Below are 9,861 nucleotides of genomic sequence, written 5' to 3'. Positions count from 1 at the left end.
TGACTTACAGTTGATGATCAATACATCCATCTACTGCATCCATCTCTACAAGGTTTGTTTATATCTCAAGCTGTAAGCATTAGTCATTGGGGAATTTCCTCCATGTATACAGACTTACCTCATTTGTCACCGTAATGAAAGTAGGACACACCTTTTCACCAAGGTGCCAGAGCATAAAGACTAGTTTATGAAAGGCTAAAACACACAGACTGGACACAAAAGGTCTTCCAGGCCTCTTTCTTTGAAGCAGGAGAAAGATGTGGTGAGTGACTAAAATTGTGCCCACTCATCTTTTAGTTAAGAAAGAAGGAAAGAAAAAATGTCCGGTCAAATGATATCTTCTTTGTAAGGAACTTCCTTCTCAATAACATCTTATCATAATCGCTGTATACAGTTTTCATTTCATTTCATTTCCCAGGTGAGAATTTCAACACCACAAAAACAGACCACAGACAAGACTAATTAATTCTAATAATATAATTATAACTGAATTATAACTAAATTTAACCCCTCTCTTTTATTTTGTAATGCACATATCTATGCACAAAAGAAAGCACAAACCACAAAAATGATGCTGGGAATTCTTTATTAACTGAAATACGCGTCAGGTTTACGCAACCACAGTGACACATATTCCAACCGTTAAACACATCCTGAGAGCAAGTGGCAGCACACAGTAGTCATTGTACGCTAGAGGGTGACACATGATGAGACGCACAGATCAGTGTCTGCCACTTATCATCAAGAGGCTTCCTACTTGGGGCTGGAGCTACAAAATTAGTTTTTATTTGGTCAATTGATCCAATTAATAATTCTTAAAGTGAAAGGGCAGTCAGTTGTTTAAAATGTCTGTTGGGGCTTCTGTTACTGTTTCGCCGTTACTGTTTTTTTTACATTTACGAAGTCCAATGCCATGATTTTTGTCTCATGATACATATTTTGAGCAGCACACAACATGTGCACTTATTGCCCGCCATTGTTTTTTTCATATTTAAGTGCTTGATCATGATTGCTGAGCGCACAGTGATGGTTTTGCGTGGCCATGATACATGAACATCGTTTAAAGGCAAAAACATTTAATTTCTCATTTATTTCTCATTATTCATCATGGTATCACCTATGTATCATGGCATGTTTATTTCTGGTTAACAGCTGTTTTTCCATGTAGCTATGAGCATGGCTTCATTTCAGTAGAGCAGGGCTGATGCAGGAGGAAGAAGAGGATGAAGAAGATGGAAGTGTTTGTTGTATCTGTGGAGAAGAGACTGTAAAGACAAAACAAAGATTTTGCAGGGATTTTGCAGTTTTCAGGAAATGTTCTATTTATTGTTTATTTACTACAATTTGACTTTTTATATCACCGAAACCACGAGTCAGTGATTGATTTTATTCATGCAGAACAATCTATTTAAAATGCAAGTCGTGTTTCATTGTGACCAGCAGAGGGAGACATCAAATCACAGCAACACTGGATCTAATAAACCATGGAAGAAGATAAAAGAAACGGGGCCTGAACAGATAGATGTGCATGTATATCCTTATTTTACTTACTTAATGTCATCTTTGATATTGCTTAAACCTCTCAAATATTCCGGTTTATTGAAATTGATAGAAAGATATTAAAAATATTTATATATATATATATAAAGATATATTTTTATTCAACCACTATTAATATCATATGCTGGTAAATCAAGCTTCCATTACTTATGAGATTTTATATATTTACTTACTATATATGCTAGTCCACACTTCTCTTCCCTCTGTAAACCACTGGAGAAAAACAGATTGAAGTGACATTAGAAAAATCGTACATGTAAAATGTTTTGCTAAACTTTCTACCAGTATAAGTACTGGAACTTGGTGATTTTACCTTCAAGTAACCTTACAAAGATTTATTCAGATTAAAAGTTCATAAGATACTCACCTGTGCCAATGTTACTCCCTGAGCAAATGACTGAGAGCAGAAACAACAAAAAAAAGTCAAAATAAGTGAAAATGTTGACGTCTATATTAATAATATTTCAGCTGCATGTTTTATGTTAAAATTGTCTTTAATTCTGTTTTAATGCGAACAAAAGTTAATAAACTTGTACATGTAATATATAAAATGACTGAAATTAAACTACAGGCTTTGTGTTAATACTGTAAATTTACATTATAAAACATGGTGAAAACTCTGTTTACACTTTTAATAGCATAACCACAAGCAGACATATAAGATCCCACTGTCATACCTGAGTACATTCTCTGGGGGCAGAACGGGGCTTTGCTGCCCTCTGGTGTGAGCGGAGCCACCACTAAACTGTACTCCCCACATTGTAAATTGGCAACATCACAGCTGTTGTGCCCAGGAGAAGCAGTGCAGGTGTAGTTGTTGCTGCTGCCCACCATCTCTGTGATGTAGCTGTGGCTGCTGCCACCGCTGCGCCAGTACACCCGCAGAGAGTTACCGGCCATCTGGTAGAGCCTGACACCAGATGGACAGCAGGGGCCTAAGAGAGAGAGAGAGAGAGAGAGAGAGAGAGAGAGAGAGAGAGAGAGAGAGAGAGAATTATTATAGATTAAACTACTATTATTATAGATTAGCAGTATATAAAATAATTAAAATGAGGTCTAATTTAAACTTTTTGATAAGCTGATATGCTCTAATTTATCAGCATGCTCTATTTATTGGTCATTTATTGGTCATTGTTTATTGGTCAGGACCCTGAGAGATTGTGAGATTGTGGCTGACCAGTCCCACTCGGGACACTTTTTGAGACACTTCCCGCTGGCAGGAGGCTGCGGCCTACCAGGACCAAAACCTCTCGCCACAATGACATTTTCTTCCCGTTCTTCCTGTTAATTCACATAGTTAATATTGGATTCATACTAGATGTTTTATCACTTATACCAGAAGCTCTTAAGTCACTAATATGTTTGTATTGCTCCCATATTGCAAGAAGTATACTGGATAGCTGCATAAATACATCACATAAACATTTCAATGTTATATTATTAATAGTACGATGTTGGGCATAGATGCTCATTCTTCGGTAGGAAACATCATCACTCACTGGATGAGAAGCCCTCATAGGTACAGTTGGAGCTTCGCCCGCTGTGGCTGAATGCCTCCATGGTGACAGTGTAGTTGGTTTCACAGGTGATGCATCCCATGAGGCAGTGGGAGTCCTGTGTGTGGCAGCGGGCGTGACCACGCAATGATGTCAGAGAAGTGATGAACGTATGTGCCCCTTTGGCGTGAGACCATGAGACGTTGGTCATCGCCTGAGTCACCTGATCCACTGTTAGACTCAGTGGGCAACAGGGCTCTGTAGAAGAAGATGATTATGTGGATGCTATCTGTTAATGTTCATGTCACAAAAATTACTAACATTCTGTCTGTACTTTTTAATCCATGGATCAATCCAATCTTTTGACTACCCACCTGTTTCCAGACTCTCAGAGAAGCTGGGTAAACTCTGGCCGGCGGCGCTGGTTGCTATGACTCTAAATTCGTAGGTGGAGCCACAGGGAAGGTCAGTGATGTCACAGCTCTTTCCACTGGTGATGCAGTTGCGCACACCATCATCTCCAGACGCAGTCACAGTGTAATTAGCTGCCCTGTTGTTTGCTGTCCAGCTGACACTGACGCAGGAGGAGTTTTTCGGATTCAGCATCAGATTCATCGGCATGCAGGGAGCTGATGGAGACGAAGGAAAGAAGGAGTTAAAAGTTTAGCTCACAGTGTCCATATACATTTGAGGATCCTAGATGGAATTTAGGAATTGGTGTTGGCAACAATGTAACTGCAATAAAGATAAACAGCACTTAAGTGAAAAATGAATAGTTTTCTACCTGTGTCTTTGGTGTGAGCTTTGCATGCACGGTTGCATCCACTAAATTCACTGCAGGGTGTCACCACCACGCTGTAGGAACTGTCGCAGCTGAGGTCAGACAGGGCGCACACCGGTGACGTGTCGTTACAAATGATGACCTCTGAACTGTCCACAGCCCGAGTCTCGTACAGCTGTGCCCCCCGCGAGGCGGTCCACGTGATCTCCAGAGTGTCAGTGCTCACCACTGAGACAGATACATCCTCTGGACAACAAGGCACTAAAAGACACATACCCATGTAAACAGATATAAACATTATCATGACTCAAAATCCTAAAACATGTCACCTCAGCTGCTACTTACAGGTGGTATAGTTGAGAACATCTCCTTGAGGACTGCTGCCAGCCTCATTAAACGCAAACACAGACATCAGGTATGTGTTCCCACACATGCAGCTGTAGGAGCAGTTGTTCCATGTGGTGTTGCAGATCTCCTCGCCGCCGTCACCTCTCTTGATGAAGGCTGAGTAGCTTTCAGCATGAGGCACCGTGTCCCACGTCAGCGTGCAGTTTCCTTCTGATGACTCCACAACAGCCAAAGACTCTGGTGGGCAGGGGTCTGACAGGACAGGACAGCAGGGGAGTTAGTCACACTCATGTACTGACTGCACTCAGAGATGCTATGCCTTTCTGGATCCTTAACAACTGCTTAAGTGGTAGTGTAGTGTGTTTTTCTAAAGCTTGTCACTCGCAGATCCCAAACTAATGATTTCATTTTTCAATTTACTGGTACATTTCCACATTTAACACATAGTAATTAGTTTTATTAGATGACAAAGTGTGATATTAACTCTTGTATTGTATATTAAAAGTATTGTTATTATTGTACTGTAGTTATTATTAGTTCTAATGGTAGCAGGCTAAAAATCTGGCCTTTATTAAAACAGCTTCTACTATCTTTTGTGTTTGAAGGGAATATGATGCTAAAATAAACTAATGGTTGTCACATAAGCAAATCTTAAATATGCACTGTGTTCTGCAGCCCATAAGGGTGCGGACCTATTTTCACATCGTATGTGTCTCTGCAGCTTAAATCCTAACAGTTTTTACACTGTCAGACATATCTGCAATTTTGCTAAACACAACCAGTTTACAGGCTGGTTAAAACATTGCTCCATAGTTAAATATTACATACTTGATCTTCAGATCTTGTGGTGTGGATTAACAATGACATATTTAGTTCTCTCATACTAAATTGAACTCTACAACACATTTTTACATAAAACTGAAAGACTGCTACTGTGTATATACCTATATACCTATTTTTTTTTTACAATTAAATACTAAATTTGATTTTTGGTAGTGGGTATGGCTGATATGGTTATAATCTTATATCATTGTATATGTGATTTTATATCATAATAGTAATATGATATCATAAAATATATGGTCATTCACTGAGAAAATAACTAAATGGGAATGTTCCTGGCTAATCCAGTGAATAAAATACTCAACAGATATGCATCATGATTTGTGTAGCAATACATTCAAAATCAGTACCAGGAAAAACACATAAAACAACTAACAAACAATATTCTCTACTACTTACAGGTGATGAACACCTCGGGGATAGATGGGTAGCTGGGCCCGGCCTCGTTTGAAGCGGTGATCTGGATAGTGTGGACCTCTCCACAGCCTACTGGTGACAGAGTGCAGGAGCTGGATGTGGAGTTACACGTGAGGTTCTGGTCACTCATCACATGGTACTGGATGGATCCATAGACATTCGCATCGAGTTCCCAGGACACAGAGAGTCCAGCCACAGTATTATTCATCACCATAGACACACTGACAATAGATGGCGTTGGAGGTCCTGTGAAAACACAACAGAATAAACCATAAAGACACACCCAATGATGCATCAGAGTGCACATTAAAACATATATACACACACACTGGGACAGTCAGAAACACAAGTTGATAATGCAAATCTAAACACAATAGTTGAGTATAGTTACTGTATTACAAGGACTTTTTTTACTTCTTAAGAGAATCTAAATTCGATACTGATGCCTCTATATGACCTATAAACAAAGACCATCAGCAAGAAAAATTATTATTTCTATGAAGGTATTCTTGAAACCAGTTTCATAGCAGAGTATAAAAACACACAGAGAAGTGCCTCCTTACGTGTTGTTTGGTTGATGTACAAACTGCCCTCTCCCTTCCGGCCCTCGACGTCCCAGGCGAAACCCCTGATGATGTAGAGAGAGCCAGCGTCCAGGCCAGAGATGGTCATATTGGTGTTGGAGGTGTTGTGCAACAAGCTGTTGTCTGAGCCCAACTTGTATATGGACAAGGTGTACTGGACAGCGTGAGCAACAGGGTCCCAGGATACAGTGATGCTGTCATTGCTGGGGGAGGAGGTGGCGGAGAACTGAGGAGGAGGCAAAACTGTGGAGGAGGAGAAAGTTTGACAAGTTTTACATGTTCTAGACCACTATTTACAAGCCAGGTCCTTACCAGTTCCATCCAACACTATCTGCCTAGGTTTTTAGGTGAAACTGATTTATTCTGTGTTTGTTTTGGAGCAGAGGAGACCTCTGTGGATAATTTAGCTTCTGGTAAAAAACTCCTGAACAATGAACACTGAAGGAATCCTAACTGGGAGAAGCTGACTGCAATGACGACAATGGTAGTGAAGACAACAACTCCCATGATCCAACGTTACCTTACAACGTCATCAAACTTTGTAAGTTGTTTGGATGTGAGAGATTAATTTCAGTATTGCATTTTTTCTCCTTGCTCATCTCACTGACCAAATTTGGGTGTGGCTTAGTTGGAAAAGGTGATGCCACATATTTCTGAGCACCAATCAGGACTAAAGGGGCATTTGAACCAGAATCTGCTGACAGTTGGGTTGTTTGGCCATTGTCAATCAACCCTGATCAAACTACACCCACATAGTCCTGATAAAACAGATTAGCTTTTAATCATTTTAATTAGAGTTTTTGATTAATACTTAAAGGTGATTTTTATTTAACCATCAATATTTAATGTTATTGAGAAATATTTAAGATTTGAAGCCATGTTTTCAGGGGCTTTAAGTCTCAGCCTACTGTCTGAAAATCATTCTGACTAGGTGAGAATTTTGCCTTTTGATGTGTAAACTTTTACAAATATTTTTAATTAACCTTTTTTCTCATTAGATCATTTTTTTCCTCATGTTTCAAAGATTCATATATATTATTGTTTGTTTGAATTTGACATTAAGTAGCCTATGTTTGTGAGATAAAATGAAATCTCAGATGAATAATGAGGAAGAAAAAAGTGAAACAGCTTGTTCTTTTTTTTGTTTTCGGCTCATATGGATCATATTTTTCCCCCCGGAGTGGGAGCGGAGTGTACAGGTTGACAAGATAAGGTCATCTCTTTGTGTTTGACATATAATCGTCAGGTACAGTTACCACCAATACAGCAGGGGCCCTGAGGGGTCGTGGTGCATTTATTGGGTAAAACAAACCTGGATCTGCACAAACAGATCATGTGTTTACATCTACTCACAGTACTGTGTATAGTGGCTCTGCTATGTGACAATGAGGCTGATCAAGTGACTCCTGCAAGGCATTGGTATTGAGGACAAAAGTACTCAGTGGTTCCCAGTGTGAGTCATTTCTATACATAGAGCAGCTCTTAGGTGTCATTTTTCCCACTGATTTCATCTATTAGGTTTGGTTTCCCAGCTATGGGAGTGGAAATGTGAAAATCTAACATTCTGCACAGAAGTAAAAATAATATGAGAGATTAAAGTACCTGTCTTTACAGTCACAGGAAGAGACGGCTGACTGCGGCCTCCGGTATTCACAGCCATGATGCTGAGCGAGTAGTCAGTGTACGGTGTGAGGTACTTAATCTCAGCAGGAGTGGTGGGAACGCTGTCTTCTCTGTAGAAGCCATTGGTGTTCTGGACTCGTATAATGTAATTTAATGCCCCGGGCTTCAACCTGAACCCCGCTATCAAGGTCCTGCTATCCTTTGACTTCACTGTCACGATGGGATCCATCATCTCAGGGGCTAAAAATAGTCACAATCAGTTCAGATTAGAGACAGCATCCAAGAAAAGCACACATATTGTTAAATTTAATATTGCAAATTGGAAGATTTGGCTGTGGAATACACCTTTTCTGATTTAACATTTTTATTTTAACTCAATTTCTCTGGGAATATTTGAGAAAAACACACATATAACAATAGAAAAAAAATTCCTTATATTATCATTGCAATAAAAGAGGGGGATCTGTGCTCTGCTGCTCAGTGAACATTGGCAACTGTCCATCATCAAAGTAACATTTAGGTGTTTAAATTTACATTTTAATATTGCTGTTATACTGGATCCATTGCTTCAGACTGGTTAGCTGACAGTGATAAAACTGTAAAAAATACTTTCAGACAAAATCAAACACGTACAACACCAGAATAAAGTAAAACAGCTTGTTTTTGAAATGGAAAAACAATGGAGCACTAAATAAAATATGTGTTGTTTAAACAATAGGCTACATGTATGGACAGAAGTGTATCTCACCTGTTAATGTTTCTACAGACGTTACATCCAATGCAGTTTGATCGTTCAAAGCAGTAATTGTGAATTGATACAACTTGTTCGGGGACAGAGAGTTGACCGAGCCCATCACTGTGTTTGGACCAAACGAGGCAAAAGCAATAATATCTTGTGTGCCGCTGAGTTTGACTTCAATCTTGTACGAGGTGGCTCCTGAGACCTTGGTCCACCTGAAAATCATGCTCTTGGATGATGCTGAGAATTTGGATGCTGAAGAAAGACGATAGAAGTGGATAATAGCACTTGTTCATCACCACAAGACATTATTTTACACATAAATGTATAATATAACCAAGGTTTTGTGCCCCATCCTTATCATATATGACAGTGACATATACATCTACTGTAAATCTGTGATAAGAAAGAGAACATACGTTACCTGTAAAGGCTGCAACCTGCAAATTTAGACGAGAAAGTATCATTAACAATAGTTTTATGTAGTTATATAAAATCTAAGTTACTACAAGGTACTTTTAAGGTTAGGTTTTCATTGAATAGTGCTCCTTCAACAATTTTTTTGTGCCTGAGCTTGATATAAGCAAACTATTATAATAGATATATAAAATATGATTTTATTACTGTACCTGTGAGCATATGCCCATCATGACAAAAATCCCCAGCCAGTTCATAGCGCCTGTTCTTCACGTCTGTCTCTTAAAACACTCCTCTCACTGTTTCTTACACTTTGTACCTTCTGTTAGATTTTTAGAAATACTTCACTTCACTGTTTTACCTTTCCTTAAACACATCTGGTGTCTGTGGGAGGGGCCATATGCATTCCATCTCGTGCAGCCTGCACCTTGGGGCAGGTGCAGGTTGTGTAGCATGAGATGGAAACACCTTTGTAGCTTTGGCATGATATTCTATATTCAAGGATGTAGTGAAAACACAACAGAGTGTGGCATGTAAGGGTCTGGCAAAAGAACTGGATTCCCTTACCTAGAAGCTTCCAGTCCCTCCCCTTTACTTTGAGATGTGAATACACTTTCCATTGTAGGAGCCTATTTCTGCCAGGAAAAGGAAAACAGAGGAAATTTTATAAGGAAACTAGATAATGAGATAATAAGTAAAACATTTTGACCTAGCGTTATAAATAAATTATTATGACAGTGTGTTGATACAGTAACTCAAACTCAAATCCTCACGTAATAAGTCATAACTATGAGTATTTTGAGTCCAAAGTTTTATTTATTATTTCATATTTGGCTTAATATCTCAAGGTTATGATTAATTCAACTCATAATTTTGATTACTACAAGTCAAAATCCTGATTTATCATAGGCTAATTTCTCTTACTATTTTAAGATTTTGAAATAGTATCTCATATTTTTAACTTCAAAAGTCAAATGTTTTGACTTTATATGTCCTTTAATTTTTTACAGTTTTGTCTTTGACTGGTGAGAAAGGTTATTACAGTTAACCAAA

The 9,861-nt window shown here is 38.8% G+C and overlaps 1 protein-coding gene across 2 annotated transcripts; it reads right to left on the bottom strand.

The window, feature by feature from the left end:
- Window positions 1-569: 569 nt before the first annotated feature.
- LOC127350753 (fibronectin type III domain-containing protein 7-like) lies at window positions 570-9,444 on the bottom strand. 2 transcript variants are annotated; one of them, XM_051377652.1, is made up of 14 exons: window positions 9,376-9,444; window positions 8,816-8,831; window positions 8,401-8,646; window positions 7,632-7,892; window positions 6,009-6,272; window positions 5,428-5,691; window positions 4,183-4,437; window positions 3,841-4,098; window positions 3,431-3,685; window positions 3,060-3,314; window positions 2,238-2,495; window positions 1,928-1,957; window positions 1,734-1,773; window positions 570-1,265 (listed from the first exon to the last, which is right to left on the bottom strand). In XM_051377652.1, exons 3-13 carry the CDS (start codon window positions 8,615-8,617, stop codon window positions 1,742-1,744), a joined length of 2,349 nt encoding a protein of 782 aa, XP_051233612.1. In that variant the 5' UTR covers window positions 8,618-8,646; window positions 8,816-8,831; window positions 9,376-9,444; the 3' UTR covers window positions 570-1,265; window positions 1,734-1,741. The 2 variants fall into 2 exon arrangements, with proteins under 2 accessions (XP_051233612.1, XP_051233610.1); XM_051377650.1 differs by lacking the exon at window positions 9,376-9,444 and adding an exon at window positions 9,021-9,207.
- Between the last annotated feature and the right edge of the window lie 417 nt (window positions 9,445-9,861).

This window comes from Dicentrarchus labrax, unplaced genomic scaffold (genome assembly GCF_905237075.1).
Source record: "Dicentrarchus labrax unplaced genomic scaffold, dlabrax2021, whole genome shotgun sequence".
Lineage (NCBI taxonomy): Eukaryota > Metazoa > Chordata > Actinopteri > Moronidae > Dicentrarchus > Dicentrarchus labrax.
This window is presented reverse-complemented; position numbering and strand designations above follow the sequence as displayed.

Excerpts from the sequence above, each read along its gene's own strand:
- LOC127350753 (XM_051377650.1), bottom strand. The coding sequence starts at position 9,065 with ATGAACTGGCTGGGGATTTTTGTCATGATGGGCATATGCTCACAG. Across the intron at positions 4,438-5,427 it reads CCCCGAGGTGTTCATCACCT|ACCCCTGCCCACCAGAGTCT; the intron begins GTAAGTAGTAGA and ends CTGTCCTGTCAG. Across the intron at positions 1,774-1,927 it reads AGGGAGTAACATTGGCACAG|TGGTTTACAGAGGGAAGAGA; the intron begins GTGAGTATCTTA and ends GTTTTTCTCCAG.